This window comes from Ovis canadensis, chromosome 3 (assembly GCF_042477335.2).
Source record: "Ovis canadensis isolate MfBH-ARS-UI-01 breed Bighorn chromosome 3, ARS-UI_OviCan_v2, whole genome shotgun sequence".
NCBI lineage: Eukaryota > Metazoa > Chordata > Mammalia > Artiodactyla > Bovidae > Ovis > Ovis canadensis.
The window spans coordinates 38,448,127-38,465,680 of record NC_091247.1 but is presented as its reverse complement, the minus strand read 5'-3'; the positions used below and the strand labels follow the sequence as shown (position 1 = coordinate 38,465,680).

General features: G+C 52.7%; 1 protein-coding gene across 5 annotated transcripts; it reads right to left on the bottom strand.

The window, feature by feature from the left end:
* Nucleotides 1-1,614: 1,614 nt before the first annotated feature.
* ASPRV1 (aspartic peptidase retroviral like 1) lies at nt 1,615-7,114 on the bottom strand. Of its 5 annotated transcripts, none has more exons than XM_069582933.1 (3): nt 5,910-6,163; nt 4,996-5,046; nt 1,615-3,015 (listed from the first exon to the last, which is right to left on the bottom strand). In XM_069582933.1, the coding sequence occupies exon 3, from the start codon at nt 2,999-3,001 to the stop codon at nt 2,234-2,236; it is 768 nt and encodes a 255-aa protein (XP_069439034.1). In that variant the 5' UTR covers nt 3,002-3,015; nt 4,996-5,046; nt 5,910-6,163; the 3' UTR covers nt 1,615-2,233. The 5 variants fall into 5 exon arrangements, with proteins under 5 accessions (XP_069439034.1, XP_069439032.1, XP_069439033.1 ...); XM_069582931.1 differs by having other exon boundaries at nt 1,615-3,012; XM_069582932.1 differs by lacking the exon at nt 4,996-5,046 and having other exon boundaries at nt 1,615-3,012; nt 5,910-7,114.
* Nucleotides 7,115-17,554: the final 10,440 nt, after the last annotated feature.

The following is a 17,554-nucleotide window of genomic DNA, read 5'->3' as shown; positions in this document are numbered from 1 at the left end:
CACCTCTTGTCTCAGTCCAGTCTCCAGGTAAGAGGAACCATCTCCAGTACCTTCCTCCAGGATGCCTCTGCTGTGATGTCAGTCTGGCTGGGCCCACCCGGGTGCTCGCTTCCCCAAGGAGAGAGACCTGGCTGAGAGCCTGGTGACTCAGACTCGCTCATAGCAGGGCACGAAGGGTCTCTGTGGCAGGGACACAGGTCATCCTGCTCCTGTTCATACAGGCAGAGCTCTGCAGCCCACGTCCGTGGGGAACACCTTGGGTGTTGCCCTGAAATTCTGGCCTGGCACCCAGCTCGCCATTCATCTGTTCACCTCCCACCCACTCTTTCCCTTCCCTCCTCCAGCCCAGCAGGTGGCTAGGATCTGAGGGACCTAGAGGAAAATAGGTCACAGGGAGGTGCCACCTAGGTTGTCCCCTCTGGGGAGGGTTTGGCCTAGGAGAGAAGATGTATTTGTCAGGCGTTGAAAACCAACTTTGAGATGGGGGATGGGGGGCCTGAATGCCAGGAGACCACCTCCTACTCCCCTTCCCCTTGGCTCCAAGGCAAGGGCCAGGGCTGGGCCGCCACTTCCCTGGTCCTCACATTCCTGAGGAAGAACTTCCTCTTGATCCAGCACCCGCTGCTGCCCCACGCGCCCTGCGGCTGATGTAGCGGATCCCTGTCAGGATGCTGGGGAACCCAGGGAAGGGGCTTCATAATCAAGGGGATTAGGGACCGGGGATGCCGCACTTTCCAGGAGAATCACAGCTGGAATCTGAGGGAGGAGCAACCACTCTCGGCTCAGACAAGTTCAAGGTCAATGCCCCAAAGGCTTCTTAGAATAAAGCTCATCCCTACCTCTGACTCCCACTCAGGCTGTTCCCCTCTCCCTCATGAATGTCCAGATGGAAACTCTCAGGAGAGGCTCATTCTACCCTCATGTAGGGAGAAGACCCTTCCCACCTCCCATCAAGTTTCTTGAAGCTTTGCACCCTTAGTCTCCCTTTGGGCCAGGGAGTTTTCAGAGTCCCAGTCCCGCTGAGTTCTAGAGAGAGGGGCAGGAACCTGGATGGAAATATGAGGTAGATCCCCTAAGAGAAATGTACCCCATTCCTGGATCTGGAGTGTCATCCCCCCCAACCCCGCCTCCACTATCCTGCAGAATGCCCTTGGGCTGCCCCAGCCAGGCAGGGTAACACTTGGTCCCCAATCACGCTTTCTGCCTCCAAGTCCTGGCTCCCAGGTGGCTGTAAGAACATATTTTCCAGACAGAGACTTTATCAGTTCTTTACAATAACCGTAATTTTCCAATCCCCAATCAAGCCCACAACTTGAGGGTCACTCTTGGGTATAAGAAGCAAGTTGGATACTAAAATATTGCAGTTTGTAATGATTAGAGGAATCAGGATTAGATTAGGCATGACAAGAACTATGGAGGAAATAAGTCAAGCTATATGAAATCGAGGTTGTCTTGGAAAATCCAAGCTATATCGTCTCTGTACATGTATTCTCTTCTGTTTTCTAGCGAGACCCTCTGAAAATACTTGAACCTTCCTTCTCTTCACCACTCACTCCTTGCTTTCCCCAGCCTCGCACATCCATTGCATTCATCCCCAATCAACACATTACATGGTTTTTCCATGAGTCATCCTTTATTGCTATTTGAAGTCATAAATTATTGGCGCGAGACGCAGTGGGTTTCAAAGCAAATGACAGAAGGAAACACAGTTTGCAGGTGGGAAGACCCAACAGTGAAGAATCCCAGAGCAGCTATCACCCTGGCCTTGAGGGTTGGGTCTTACTTGTAAGGACCCTGCAGCCTGGACCTAGCCCAGTCGAGTCAGACTACCTGGCCCACAGGTGATCGAGCCACATCTCCGGGGAGCTGAAGGGGTCCCCCAGTCCTCTCTCAAAGACCATCACTGTAGCCTTCTTGGAACTTTCTTCTGGCCTCCAAGTCTTTGCCACCAACAGCAGTGTGACAACCACAAGGACCCTCTCCCCTCTGAGACAGCCAACCTACTCTCCTCACCTGTTCCTTTTCCAGTGGAAGCTTCCCCTGAGCAGGGCAGATAAAGGCCCCTGCAGAGGGAGGAGCAGGGAGGGGAGCGGGAAAGGGAGGGGAGCAGGAGCGGGGGAGTTGATTTCAGAGAGCTGGCCAAGTCCAGTGACCCGCTGAGGAGACGTGCCTGTCTCCTCCACCACGGTGGGTCCTCCCACCAATACCTGAGGGATGAGGCAAAGGGAGCGTCTCAACAAGAGAGCTGCTGCCCCCGCTCCTCTGCGGAGGGCTCCTCCTCTATGAGCTCCAGGTCGAACTCATCTTCCAGGGACCCTCCCACTGGCAGAAGGCGGAACTTCTTCCCTTTAAGTGTGCACGTGCGGTGCTCGAAGTCCAGGACGGCGTTGTGGTCCTGGAGCACGTCGGTGCCAATGATTGCTTCCTCTGCACTCGCGTTGGCCACTAGGAAGGCTGCCTTCAGCTTCAGCTTGCCCAGGGACACCGCTGTATCCCAGACGCCCAAGATCTTCATTTCGGCCCCGTTGGCCACTTTCACCACATTTTCAAAGGGCCGCAGCGTATCCAAGTCGCCATCGGTGACCTCCTCCCACAAGCTCGGGTGGACCACGGAGACCTGGGCCCCGGAGTCCACCAGGAACCTCACGGGCACTTTGCCAATTTTCCCTTTGAGGTAGTAGCCCTTACCCATGCTGTTGGCAAAGACTATCTCCTTGGGCAGGTGGCTGTGGGCAGCCTCAGGCCCCCCGAAGGTCTTCAGGAGGGTCTCTTTCACAGCCCCGTAGTTTCCCTGGTCCTCGGGACTGAGACCATTGAAGGCCCCCAGGGCGTCTCCCCTGAGGGACTCTTTCAGGAACCTCAGCTTGGTGATGTGGTCCCAGTGGTTGAGGTGGTTGATGACCTCAAAGCGATGCAGCCAGAGGTGTGGGGCCACACTGGCTCCATCGAAAGGCTCTGGGACGAAGGCACGCTCCCGGTTCCTGACTCCGCTCCCGGCCATCCCTCTGCTCCCTTCTGGAACGGCAGCAACAACCCACAGCAGGTAGAGAAAGCCACAGATCAGTGTCAGCGCAATCACGCTGGAGAGCAAGGCTTCTCTAAGCAGACTGTTGCTGGGTGCCCGCTGTTGGCAAGCTGGAGGGACCAGGCGAAGGCTGTCTGACTGCTGGGTGCAGAGCTCTGGCCTGCTCTCTCTGCAGAGCCTTTTTGATACCCAGCCTGGGCCCCCAGGGCTCCCTATTCGCCTTTGTTCTGGGAGCTCCGCCCCTGCTCCTCCCACTCCCCCTCCCTCCAGCATCCTGCTCGACGGGCAGGATCAGTGCCCCGCCCTCCTGCATCCATCAACACGACAGGCCGCGGGGAGCCCACGTTGCAAGGAAGGCCAGCCTGGGTCAGAGGGGGCCTCCTCAGGTACCCTCCCCAGCCTGTGTCCCAGAATAACAGATGAGGACAGGACGACGTTACGACATCCAGGTGTTTGTCATCAGCTAAAGGAAGGTGGAGTCAGGGACCAGAGGCAGGACCTGGGACCATCAGCTTCTCAACTGGGGAGGCCCCTTTGCCCTCAGCCTCGAGTGACCCCCTTTGAGTGGTTAAGGGGAAGGAGCTTGCATTTACTGTGTTTCTGCTCTGATTGAAGTGAGGGGCTGGGTGTTTCTCATGAGCTCTGAACCAAGCACAGAATCCCATAAGATTCTCTGGCAAGATGGAGGAGAGTCCTCAGAATCAAGAATGCCCATAAATAGTTTCTTTAAATGAGGGAACACATGGACACATTTTCCATGAATGCAATTGCTACAGTAGTTTTCCCTGGTTGATCACACCTAATTCAGAGTCATTCTGCCTTCTGGGAGTGAGTGCCAGAATCTGGAGTCAGGCTCCGACTCTCCCTCTGGGCAGGCCTCCTCCTCGGCTTCTCCTGTCTCACCTTCCAGAAATCTTTATAAGAGTCTGTTCCCCAGGTTCTTCAGACCACCGCTTCATCTGGGCATTTGTGGAAAGAGCAGCAAGAGAATTCCACTCCTTTTTACTCCAAGAGGGGGAAGCACCCACTGTGTTGGCAAAGCCAGCAGTGAGAGTCTGGATGGCTTTAGATGGAGGAGGCTGGCTGTGGGACCTCCTGTGGGACCTCCTGTGGGGTTTGGGGGTGGGAGGGTGGAGAGCCGTCCCAGGGCACCCCATGGATACCCAGAAGACAGATCTGGGAGTTCATGGCTGGAGTCTGACTTGGGCTTGTGCAGGGTGACTGGGGCTATTGGGGGGGGCCACACTGATGACCCTATTTAAATGTCGCCCCTCCACAGAGCCCTCTACTCTGGCCTCACCAGTGTGCCCACTCCCAGGTGACAACCATGGCAGTGTGCTGGGTGGTTCATTCATAAGTCTGTGTCCTGCCCATGTACGACTGCCTCCAGGCCTGGCAGAAACTGACTCTGGGGCAAGTAGGCGCTCTTTACTGGGCTCCAAGCCTGCTGAGTGCTGTCACCAAACAGGAGAGATGAAGACAGGAGAGGAGCAAGAACCAGCAGCACACCTGTGGCTCTGGGCTGTTTCTCCTGGCCCAGAGCCTGTCTCTCACCAACTCCCTGTCCCACTGATCACCCAGTGCCTGGTTGAATTCCAGAGGACCCTGGCTCCAGTCCTGCCCCTGGTTGGTCCCAGAGCCTCTGACTATGCCAGAAGACCCTTAGCCCCTGTGGCTGTGTCAGCCCCTAGCACCTGACACAGTGAGCCAGCACAGAGGCAGCTGGGTCAACACCTCTCATCACAGCTGCCTGGCTGAGGTGGGGCCATCATGCCATTCCAAAAACCCAGAGGAGGGGGAAGTGGAGTCACTGGGCAGGTGGGTCTCCTAGAGGATTGCACAATGCAGAACCTGCACCCAGAGAAACGGCCCTGCACCCACAAGACCAGGAAGCCCCTTCGGCCAGTGGATGTTTGTGGATAGACTCCTGGTCCCTGGAATGGGCATTGTTCTGTGGCCCAGGTACTGACCTTAGTGGCTTTGTGGCTCCCTGGTATTCATCACCTTGAACCCTTGGTCCCCTGGAAGTGGGAATGAGTTAGGAGGCTGGCATGTGACCGAGGGAAGTAAGAAGTAAGGTGGCTTCTCAACTGGCAACTAGGACTGCTGGATGCCCCCACTGTGGCCTTTCAGACCATCATGGTGGACAGTGAGGTTAGGTCTCCCTGTTGCCATTGTCTGGAAATAGGAGGTCCCTGGGACCTGGGTCATGGTCCTCACTTGATTGGGTTTGGTGTTCACTTTGGCCAAGTCATTCAACGTCTATCCCCTCAGTGAGCATCAGGACAACCTGTAGGACAGACCAGCTGGCGTGCTCCACCATTCTGAAAAACAAGGAGCTTGAATGGCTAAATGGCTTGTCTCAGGCCCAAGCTGCCCGGTGCATGTAAGGGCATTTTGCAAATAAAGGCAGGGGAGCAGGTGTGTTGGGCTCAGAGAGGCATCCGGCTAGGTCCTGGGGCTTTGCTGTTGATGGCCTCTGAAGGGGGCAGTGATCTAGTGGGCAATGAGAGCTGATGGCTAAATATCTGAGAATTTTCTCAGTTAGTCTTAAACCAACTGGTAGCTTGAAACCAGACTTGGTGGGAGCATTTATACCACAAAAATTGGCAAATTCTAAATCAAGCCCCCCTTTTTCTGGAAAGCCAGCTTGTCATCACATTCTTGCCTGCAGACCTTGGTCACTCTCTCTGGGGCAGGCAAAGCACCACAGCCAGTGATTAACAAGCTTCTAGCATCTCCACTCCTGCCCAACCGCTGTGCCCAAGTCCCTTCTCTAGCCCCCCTTGCCTCTTGCTCCCCCACAGCCCTTATTCTTCTGGGTCCTTGGACCTGAGGCCCTCCTCAGCGAACCCCTCTAGGTTAGCTCTCCACACAGTCCCACCTGGGGTCCCCAAGACAAGCACACAGGGGATCTCATGGCTACTAGGCGAGCTGGCAAGGGTTGAGATTAGGGAGGTTCTCTCTTGAAGATCAGGAAAATGGTGACCTCAGTTCTCCAGCTCCCTTCAGCCTTGGGAGAGGCCCATCCCTGGAAGACCTCAGAACCACTCAGGAAACTTGGGACTGCTGTGTCAGTGTTGAACTGATGCGCAACCCAGCCGGGGCAGGACAGGCGCCACTGCCTCCTCCCAGGACCTAGGAAATCGTGGTTAATTATTGACAAATATAGGTATTGGGGCGGGAACACCCTCATTATTACCCATTGGCATCTCCAAAGTGTGCTTGGAGGCAGGCGCTTATCCCAAGAGGAGGTAAATCAGGACAATAAACAGGAAGGATTTACGGGGTCCCCACCCTCCACACCCCTCATTGAGATTTTGGGGCTCTGAGCTCTGCTGGCCCCACTGCCTGCCTCCCCTTTGCCATCTCATCCCTCCCCAGCCCTAGGGGTGGAGGGGGTGGTGGCGTGTGACGCATTATAAGCCCATGAAAGGGCCCATCGGGGGGCCCTGAGAACTGAAGCCCTTGGTGAGCAGTGGGAACACCCCAGAAGCCTCATTCCCCTTCTCTTTACTGTTTCTTCTGCCTGACCACTGCTGGGGCACAGTGGAACCCAGAGAGGAGCCCAACCTCTCAAGTTCTGAGATTAGGGGGTCCTGGGGTGCAGGGTGGGCAGTGGGGGGGCCTGGGAGGGGACCTGGGCATTCTCAGGAGGTCATGTTGAGCAAAGAGCCTGGAGACACCCTACAGATTCCAGGGTGAGGCCCAGATGTAACACCAGGAGGGGCAGAAAAGGCGCCACCCGCCCTTGCTGTGCCCAGATAAGGGGCTCTGCAGCTCCTTTCCAGCTGCCTCTGGCCGGCGTCCCGCACTCCCAAGATCAAGGTCACCCTGGAAACTGGATGGGGTGAGAGCAGACACGAATTTAAGGAGTTTTCAAGGCAACAAAGAAGGTTGAGGGGAGACAGAAGGTGCACTTTTTCTAAGCGGGGACGGCTTAATGAGCATCCAACCTGTGAAGTCCCAGGGACTCTGCTCTCAGAAAGGCCAGGGTTGGTCTGCTGTGCTGCTGACTTTAAATTCCCAGTAGTTTGGAACAAAGAGCCCCATGCTCATTTTTTCCAGGCCCTGTAAATTAGGTAGCTGGTTGTGTCTCGAACCCATCTGATGGGACTTCACACACATGGACATATACACACATGCACACCCTCCTCACCACGCATCACACATATATGCTATCACTCAGTTGTATCCGACTCTTTGTGACCCCAAGGACTGAAGCCTGCCAGGCTCCTCTGTCCATGGGATTCTGCAGGCAAGAATACTGAAGTGTGTTTCCATTTCCTATTCTTGGGGATCTTCCTGATCCAGGGATCGAACCTGCTTCCCAGGTGGCAATGGTGGTAAAGAACCCTCCTGCCAAGGCAGGAGACGTAAGAGACACAGGTTTGTGCCCTGGGTTGGGAAGATCGCGTGGAGGAGGGCACAGCAACCCACTCCAGTATGGGTTGGAGTGCAAAGTCGGACATGACTGAAACGATTTAGCACACACATACACACACAAACATACCCCCACACACACTACACACCCTCCCTACCACGCATCACACATATATGCTCAGTCACTCAGTTGTTTCTGACTCTTTGTGACCCCGTGGACTGAAGCCTGCCAGGCTCCTCTGTCCAAGGAGAATTTTCCAGGCCAGAATACTGGAGTGGGTTGCTATTTCCTACTCCAGGGGATCTTCCAGACCCAGGGATGGAACCCACGTCTCTTGCCTCTCCTGCTTTACCACTAGCACCACCTGGGAAGCCCTCACACATATTCATGTGTCCACAAAAACGCACCTCCCCACACACTGTGCTCACATCCTGCGCATGCAAAACCCACACCAAACACACAGTCACACGATAGTTCTCAGCTCAAAACGACTAAGCAATTGTGTGACATGCATATAGGACTCAGCCCCCACCTTTCATTTCACAGATTTTTTTGCACACACATTTACACTAAGTATTAAAACCAAATTTATTGGAGGCACCTGCAGTTTATTAGCCCCTGGGCATACTTACTGGCCCAGAAAACTAGGCAGGTCCCATCACTGTGGCTTACACGCTAATGAAAAGAGGATACAGCTGGTTAACAGCCTGATTTTGAAGAGTTTAAGACCAACGTGTGTGTGCAGGCTGACCACTTGAAGCAGCCCCAGTCACAGCCACACTGCTTCGAAAGTAGGTCACACCGCCTTCTGCCCCCACCCACTGCCCTCACTGTGTGGGGCCAAAGACACGATTCCCTCTGTTCCTCCTGCCTCCAGGCTCTCCCACCACAAGCAAACTCCCCCAAGCCTGGCTCGCTCCTTGCAGCTCCCACCTGGCCTGTTCCTTCCTATCCTAGGGTTGATGGCACAGCTCCTGGGAGGTGGGGACCCAGCAGCTTCCAGTGTCCCGTTTCAGTGTGTGGCGGCATCAGGTCCTCAAGCTGAAAGGAGGGGCAGAGTGGTGAACTGTGCTCGAAAATCCAGTTAGGGATTCAGATCAGGATCCAAGGGCATCTGGGTGGGCTCTGACCAAAGCCAGGCATGTGGGGAAATCCACGGCACTGGCAGGTGCCTGAGCCCCAATCCACAGCCCCTGGACTGCCAGTCCTGCTGTTCTGAGTGGGAATGCCACACCTGGCATTCACATCACCTGTGGCCAAAAGCGCCGGGCAGGCTAGCTTTTCCTTGTGTGTTTCCCACCCTGGGTCCTGGGCACAGCTCGGGGACAGAGTATTCCTGCCCCGGCTCCCTGCCCCTGTTCTTCACTGTTCCAGAACCACCTTCTCCCATTTGCGACCCTCTCGACACTCATCTACCACCTGGTTTAAAAGCCTTCCACCTGGATGCCACCCCGTTCAACCCACCAGCTGAACTCCCCTTGTCAGCAGCCTGCAAGACCGTCACACTGGAGGGTCCCAGAGAAGTTTAGGGAACAGTGGTCCCAGGCCTAAAGCCACCGCCAGCCCTCCAGACCCAGGGTCAAGGCCAGGGCCAACCAACAGTTGGTCAGAACAAGTTTCTGGCTGACTCCCTAGAAGTTCAATATGCCAAAACCAGTTCTTCCCCTGTTTTTATCTCTCAGTCAACTATGAAGATTACTTAAGGTGTTCGGAAGACCTCCCCACTCCCCTCCTCCCAACCCAGACCCTCCAAATTACGCTCCCGCCTTCTTCCCAATTCCTTGTGCCCCCGCCGTGGACCAAGCCCTCACCCCTTCCTTCTCTTATTTCTTCCACCCTCCCTAGGGGCAGGAGTTCTACCTGGTGACAGGGACTGGCTCTAAGGGAAGACCCCAGAAGATCCCCCTCTTTCCCATCCCCATGGTCCCCTCCATTTAACTGAGGTTGGTAGCAGGACTCATCAGGTAATCCAAACAGCTCTGGAGACATGAACTCACTTTTAACAAACAGTCCTGAAATTTATGAAACATTCACAAAAATCAAAGTATACAGATTGTAGTCTCCAAGTACAAGTGGGCTTCTAATGACATCAGGACACTCAGCTTAAAGCTAGACACGTGGAGGACTTTAGTCCAACTTAAAATACCTCAAAGGCAGCTTTGAACTGATCCCAAAATAGCTTTAATTGCTGCTAATGATAACTGGTATCTTGAAGAATGCAAACATATAAAACAGCCTCAGCACAGGAGCTGCTGCTTTGGAATCCACTGCCAACTCAGCTTTGCTCCTGACTTATAGAAGACGGGGGACAAAGGGTGGCCCCTTCCGTCTGGTGTGTCAAAGTGGTCTCTGCCTTACCATCCAGAAGAAGGAGGGGAAGGCAGGAAAGGGAAGATGGAAACGCCAGGGGAGCTCTGACACGGAGGGAAGTCTCCAGGTTATTAGTAGCAGCAGTAACAGCCATTTACCGAGCACCTACCCTGGGCCACACACCATGCTGGTGGCTGCAAGTGTGTGTAAGGCTCTGAGTCTAGTCTGAAGCTAGATGGGGATGGGCAGTGCTGAAGAAGAGGGTTGATCCCATTCCAGACCTATTTCTTGAGGCTAACTCTGCTTCACGTTGGGTGATGAATCAGATCTGAGCCCTGCCCTCACAGAGTTCTCAGGTAAGTGGGGAAGAAAGACTCAGACACGGGTGCCCTAATTCCACAGAGATGAGAATGGGAGGCAGGCGAGATGGTGGTCCAAGGAGCACTGGGCACCTCATCCCACCAGAAATCTACTAGTGTTACCCAAGAAAAACAAAGAGTAAAGGGATGCTAGAGAGGAGGGAATGAGCTGAAACCAGGGAATGAGGGCAATCACACATCACAGATTCAGATGGACTGCTGTTGCTCTCAGCTCACTCTGTGCAGGGGTTTGGGGGCGAAGGCCCTCGGGCTAACACACAAGACAGGAAGGCAGTTAGTGTCTAGATTCAGCAGTCCAATTGAAAATATGTGTATGAACATGGAAAAAAGACTGGAAGAAAATACTAGTTTGGCCAAAAAGTTGGTTCAGGATTTTTAACATCTTATGAGAAAATCCAAGCAACCTTCTTGGCCAGCCCAATACAACAAAACTAGAACAGTGCCTCTGTCTGGGTGGTGGGGTCATGAGGACCTTAATTTTCTTCTGTATTCATTCTGAGAATATATTCTCTAATAAAAAGGTTATTTAGAAATAAGCAAACTTGTTCTTGCAAGTTCTATAAGATTAAAATTATTTTCAAGTAAAAAAGTTTTTAACAGGGAGTATATGAGAAATCTGTTCCTTCCACTCAGTTTTGCTATGAATCTAAAACTGCTCTAAAAAATCATCTATTTTTTTTTAATTTTTAAAAGGTACTTAAAGAAGGGATAATAACGTTGCCAATAGTAATAACTGTTGAAACTAAATGATAGGTATGAGAGTTTGAGTTTCCCACAACTTTGGGGTGTATTCAAAAATATTCCATAATAAAAAGTAAAATTGTAAGTAAACAAGGGACTTCCCTGGTGATCAGGGGCTAAGACTCCATGCTCCCAATGCAAGGAGCCGGGGTTCGATCCCTAGTCAGGAAATTAGATCCCGCATGCTGCAACTAAGACCTTCCTTGCACAACCAAATTAAAAAAAAAAAAAGAAGTAAACCAAAGCTCTGTGCCAAGACCGTCTCCAGCCTGGCCTGCCCAGTTCTAGACCCACTGCCTGGCAGTCTGTGTCACCCAGTCTTGGGCACTGGAACCACTGGTGACCCAGGACAGGCAGGGTCAGTGTCCTTTCTGGGCATCCTCTCCCCAGTCCCAAAGCAGAGGTTCTCAGCTAACTCCTGTCCGCAGCACCACTGACACACGGGCCCTAGGCTCCAGGCTCAACACTGCTCCCCGTCAGCGCCCAGCCCCTCAAACTCATGGCAACAACATTAGCCTTGACCGTCCTGCCAGGGCCGCCACCCAGCTTCCTGCAGGCTGCAGGCTCCTGTCCTGTACTCTTTCCTTATGGACTCTCCTCCCTCATCCGAGTCAGCTGGCACCAGGCTCTCACATCCTAAAAATGAGTCCCTCGCTGGCCCAGCATCCCCCTTGGTTAATGACCGTTCCTCTCCTTCCTCCCCAGTCAGTTTCTAGAAGGGCTGGTCCATACTCGCAGGACCAAGGCCTGCACGTGCCCCGCTGTGGTTCAAGGCTGCCCGTGTCCCTCTGTCAGCGAGCTGGTCCACCTCGCACAAGGCGCCGCACAGTCTAGAGCATCCTTGCTTCCCTCTGTTTCACTGTGTCCGCTACTCGCTGCCCAAGCCCCTGGCTTCTGCCCCCTCCTCCCGGAGCTGCACCCCTGCCAAGGACATCCGTGGCCGCATCCCAGGAGCCCCTCAGGGAATCTGCTTTTCCTCCTAGGTCTCTCCTGCCCCACTGGTTCCTGGGACCCAGGTTTTTTTTTTATCTTGTGCCTCAAAGAGCACTCCCCTAGTATTTCATGGTGCCTTTCTCCCCGAGGCTCCCTCTACTGCCCTTCCCCTGACCTAACTCTCTCTATATATATGTGGGTTTTCCTGGTAGCTCAGCTTGTAAAGAATCTGACTTCAGTTCAGGAGACCCAGCTCAATTCCTGTCTTGGGAAGATCCCCTGGAGAAGGAATAGGCCACCCACTCCAGTATACTTCGGCTTCCCTGGTGGCTCAGATGGTAAAGAATCTGCCTGCAGTGTGGGAAACCTGGGTTCGATTCCTGGGTTGGGATGATCCCCTGGAGGAGGGCAAGGCAACCCACTCTAGTATTCTTGCTTGGAGAACCCCCATGGACAGAGGAACCTGGTAGGCTCCCCAGCCTGTACCCCTGACCTAACTCTCTGCTCCACTGCCACATACACCTCACAAGTCCACTTTCAACACTAAACACATTGTCTTCCCAGAAGACAAAACAATAACAGTTTGAATGACACCAGTCTACCTGGTGAAGACAGCACTGCTAGCCTGACTTGCAAAGTCACAGAGGGGAGGAAGTTGTTGGGGGAGAGCAGGTAGTGCTTCCGGAGAAAAGAGTGAAGGTGAGCAGGGTCTCGCGGATGGAGGAGGAGAGGGGATGATAGGAGTAAAGACCCTCAAAGACCACGTCCTTCATGCTTAGATCGTGCTGGTGCCCCAACCAGGAACTGGTCTGGCCCTGGCTTATAATATATATAAGCAAAATGCATTTACCATATGCGATACACTTGTGTTTTCTATTTTACTCCACTTTTTCTTTTTTAAATGCTGGTAATGACACACTAAATTAAGCTCCCAACCATGAACTGGTCCCCTGCCCTCACCATTTAAAACGTCTGCTGTAGCCAGTGGGGATCACTAAGGGTTTCCTGCAAGAGAGCAACATGCTTAGAAGGGTGGGTTAGGACAGTGCTTCTCAAATGTATGAAAGTGAAGGCCCTGTGCATTTACAATCCATCCTATACTTTACTTAAAAAAAAATAAAAATGAATTATTAGAAAAGAAAATAACAAAAATATAAAAAATAACACAAGCCCCTATTTGCTGTAATTAAAAAATATCCTTTGTAGACACTGCAGAGTGATGTCAGAAGCATGCTGAGAGGTAGATGCTAGGCTGGGACCAGAGATGTGAGGTGACTTTGCCAGGCCTGTTTGCCACGTAATGCATTTGAGCCCTTGACACGTGCCACACCTGCACTGCCAACCTCTCTCCCAGGGCACTTCCAATTTGCACAGTCTGAAGGGCTTTGCTAAGGCGACAAGCACAGCTATGCAGGCTCCTTGTCTATGGATCCACCCTGCTTACATTCGAATCCCAACTCAGCCACTAAGCAGCTGTCGGCCATGGACAAAGGACTTAGCCTCCCCCAGCCTCCGTTTCCTCTTGGAATCATCCTGGGAGATTAATAAAACAATCTGTCCTGCAGGGAGAGGCCCAGAACTGGAACCTGGTTGACACCCCTGCTTCTGACCCGCACAGTTAGGATTCTACTGTCCTGGTCCCCTGTCTGAGTCAGCCTCATCCTTGCAGGTCCCTTCTCTGCCCCTCACCGACCACTGCAGCCAAACCACCTCAGCTCCTTGCTTCCTCTCTGCCTCATACTCTCAGAAGATGGCTTGCATCCTACAAGGCAGAGAGAATAGTAAACCCCAGGTTCTGTCCACTCCCACTCCTTTCTCAGGGACTCTGTACCCATCAGACTAATCCCTCCACCTGGGCCTCACTCACACACCCTCCTCTCTACATTGACGGAGCTTCTTTCCACCGATTATTCCCTCCCTCTTTTGAGCATCCTTCCAAAGAGTCAAGTCTCTGATCACTCCTCAGCCTAAGGAAATCTGCCCTGTGGTGTGCTGATAAACGTTAAACAACAGACCCACTAGAGAAAATAATGTATGCATATATACACGTATATGAGTTTATTATAAATTTTACTGACATAAAAGATGTTTAGCAATTTATAAATAATAATAAAAATACTGTATTCTTTATTGTCAACTGAATGTAGCAAATGGAGTCTTATAGAATGCTTTCATTGATTTTTACCAACCCCCTGACTCCATAACCAACCTAAAATTATAATTGAAGAGTGAGTGTAGTTCCATCATGAATGGTGGTTGATATTTTTGTTTGTGCTATCTAGTAAGAAAAAAGTGAAACAATAAGAATATATGTTGGAATTTCACTCATTTGTCTATGGTGGGACCAACTTCCCTGCTGAATCAGGTAATAGTTTTTGAATACTGGAAGAACATGTGTTCAAATTTTTTTGTGCCATTCATAATGTAGGGGCTACTGGCAAACCATACATTTAAATTTAATTTAATCTGCCTTGTTAACATTTCCTTTATAAATTTCTTATGTCTAGATAGTCAACAATACAATAAATCAAGCTCTGATTTGTGGTATTTCTGAATTTCAATGGTATTCCCACCATGGCCAGTTTCAAGCTACCAACAGGATGCCACTGAGTGCAGAGCTGGGAAGAAAAGCACAGTAACGCAACATTATATAGTATTTCCACAGGCATAAGGGGTAAAAAAAAAAAAAGCATAAACAGTAAAACCTAGTAAAATTCTTCAGAGATGATGAGTTTTGAGTATTTATCTTTGTTTTTAACAGAACTTATTTCATTGTAATTTTATTTAGCTTAACTTTTTAATAATAGCTAGGTTTAGCAACTGCCTCACAAAGTTCCTAAAAACTTAGGAATTCAGCCCTCAGGAGATGATCTGATCTGAACACACGTGGATCTGACCCCTCCTCCCAGCTCTGCCTTGAATGGGATCTCCAGAAAGTTCTCCCAGCCTGGTGGCAGCCCCTTCCAATGTATACATTTCAGGTCCTATCTTGTAAGCAAAACTGAACTAATTTTCTTGCTCTCAAACTTGCTCCATTCCAGGGCTACCATCTTGGTGAAGGGCTTCTCCATCTACTGAGGAACCCAGGCCAGAAACCACTGTGTGATTCAGTCTGGTTAGCCCTCAAGGGTCAAGAGAAGCCCACAGAGAAAGGCATGATCCAGAGGGATTTTAATCAGCACATAGAGAAAATCTGATAAATGGTGATGCTGATAAATGGTGATGAAGGCAATGGGAAGCGATGAAATTCTTCCTTATCCAGAATTACAGGCCTTTCTGAAGGATCAATTTGAGAAATATAATGGAGAGATACAGAGTACAGGATTAAGTGATGGAATCAGAAGTACAATTTAAAAATGCTTAAGGCACGGTGATTCTGGGGAGAGGAGTGGACAGCTTAGGAAGGAATGCAGGAGTGCCTGGTAACAACTTGGAAGGGATAACTGAGGGGGCTGCCCGGTTCCTGGCCTGGGTGTCTTGGAGGACAGTGGCAGAACTCTCTGGAGGCTGTGAAGGAATGGCTTTGTGGGGTGACTATGAACTTATCCTGGGGTGTTCTGGGTTTGAGGTCCATGTTCAACCAAATGGAAAAGTCCCTTTGTCAGTTGGATATCGGAATCTGGACTTCAGGAAAAAGTCATGATCGAAAGACGGAATTTGAGAGCCATCAACAGATCAGTATTTAGGAACCATCTCCCCTTGGAGAGAGGGAATTGTCTGGGCAGAGGACCCCACCTTAGGCCTGGGGACACCAGGGTCAGAGGGTTGGCCATGGGCCCAGAGATGGAGAAGCAGTGAGACAGGCAGGAGGCTGAAAGCAGAGTGGGGGCCAGAGAGACAGAAGGGGTGACAATTCTGGGAGGAGGGCGCGCTTAGCACGGGCCAAGGGTGGGAAGGATGGAAGTTATTGCTGAGCATTTTAGCAACTTGGTGGCCCAGAGACAGGGGTCGAAGGAAGGCCAGCTGGTGAGGACAAGGGCAGGGCAGCGGAGGAAGGAGAAGGTTGGAAAGAGGGGATGCTGGCTCCCAGGAGCGTGGGGCCTGAGGGGGACAAACGAGGGAGGCGTCCACTGCCCCGCTGGAAGGGTTAGCCTTGGGCGGGCAAGGAGCTGTGTCTCAGGAGGTGTGCAGGTGGACACCAAGGCGAGCCAGGAAGGCGGGGGTTCTGTCCAGATTCCCTGGGAAGCAGATGCGGAATGGAGTTAGGAGTGACGAGATTCAGTGGGGAGACACCTGTGAGAGAGAGGGAAGGGGAGCAGGAGCAGGCAGAGAGGGCTGAGAGCAGGCAGGAGACACCTCACACTGGGGGAAGAAGAAGGGGGCCCCTCCCTGCCCTACGGCTTCAGCACTGGGGGAGCTTGGGCGCAGCTGCCCCCACACCCCTGGGCCCCCTCCCAGGGCTGAGCAGTGTGCCTCCGTGACGGCCACAGCAGGGGCACCCCATCTCTCAGAGACGTGGGGTTGGGGTTGTTTGGCAGGCGTGTGGTGGAGAGCTCGTGGGTGGAGGATGGCGGGGAGGGCTTGGGACAGTTCCAGGGGAGAAGGAGACTAATGCTGGAGGCCTGAGGTGGCTGCGTGTGGAGGCCTGGAGTCTGTAGTCACTTCAGTACCCCCACGGGGGAACGAGGATAGCAGGAGGCTGGTCTGTCCTGGGCCAGCTGTCTAGCCCAGTCAGTCAGGGGCAGTGGAAGGACAGAGGACCAGGGGGCGGCAGGCTGGGGGAAGAGGGTGCCTGACGTGATGAAAGGGTCTGGGCCTCTGGGAACGGGAGGGGAGGATGGGTTAGGGTGGGTGCTGGGGAACTCTGTGAGGCTGAGGACGGGGTGATCGAGTCGTGGATGAAAAGTCTGTGAGGGAGAAGGCTGGGATCAGAGCGTGGGGACTGTTTCAGAGCAGAGGTGGAACAGTTCTCAGCCATGACGATGCTGGGTGGCTGAGGAGGGCACAGGGCCACGAGGCCAGGCTGCTCCCAGGGTGTGGGGTCGTGGACTGACGGCACGTTTGCAGTCCTGTCACATCCCCCGTCAGCTGGCGGCCCTGTGGCCCTGTGCCTGGTGACCCCCTGAGCCCGGAGCAGGGCTAACCCGAGGCACAGAGCAGGGCTCAGTCTTCTGCCAGTGCTCCCCTCAGGGCGATTCCAGGCTAAGGCTTGACCCTCAGGCAGGGTCCACCCCAGCCAGAGGCCACGGAAGGTTGAAGACCCCCATCCCTGAAGGGCAGAGCTCCCTCAGACAAGACACTAGGGTGCTGAGAGGAAGTATAGGTGGGCGTTAACAGAGGACCTGACTGTCTCCAGGCACTCAGGGAAAGCTTTCCACATTTGAGATCTGAGGGAAAAAAAGGGGTGCCCTAGGTGAAGTGGGGGATCAAGAGGAGGCTCACAGAGAGGCCCCACTTGCCCAGCAGGAGCCCAATCTGCAAAAGTCCCCTTTTCTTCCCGTCACACTGCCTTCCCTCAGGGTTTTGAAGGGCCCTTGTTACCTTCCACCACAGGCCCCTTGCACGTGCTGTTCCTCACCCCGGAAAGTTCCCCTGCCCCTCCCCCTCCTTTAGGGAATTGCTGAGTTTGGAAAGCACCAAGAATTACTTGAGGAAGGCTCTATAGCAGATACCCTTGAATTTGCCGCACACCTCACTCAGAGGCACAGGCCAAGTCTGTGGTTTTTCTCCCCAAGGTGCCATGTCATCATTGGGAAAGTGTGGGCCTTGCTGAGTGATAAAGGGGAAAAGAGTGAAGCTTGAAGGAGACGTGAGCCTGGAGGCCCATCACTGTGACAAGCA

Coding starts and splice junctions, on each gene's coding strand:
- ASPRV1 (XM_070292340.1), bottom strand. CDS start 3,298: ATGCTGGAGGGAGGGGGAGTGGGAGGAGCAGGGGCGGAGCTCCCAGAA.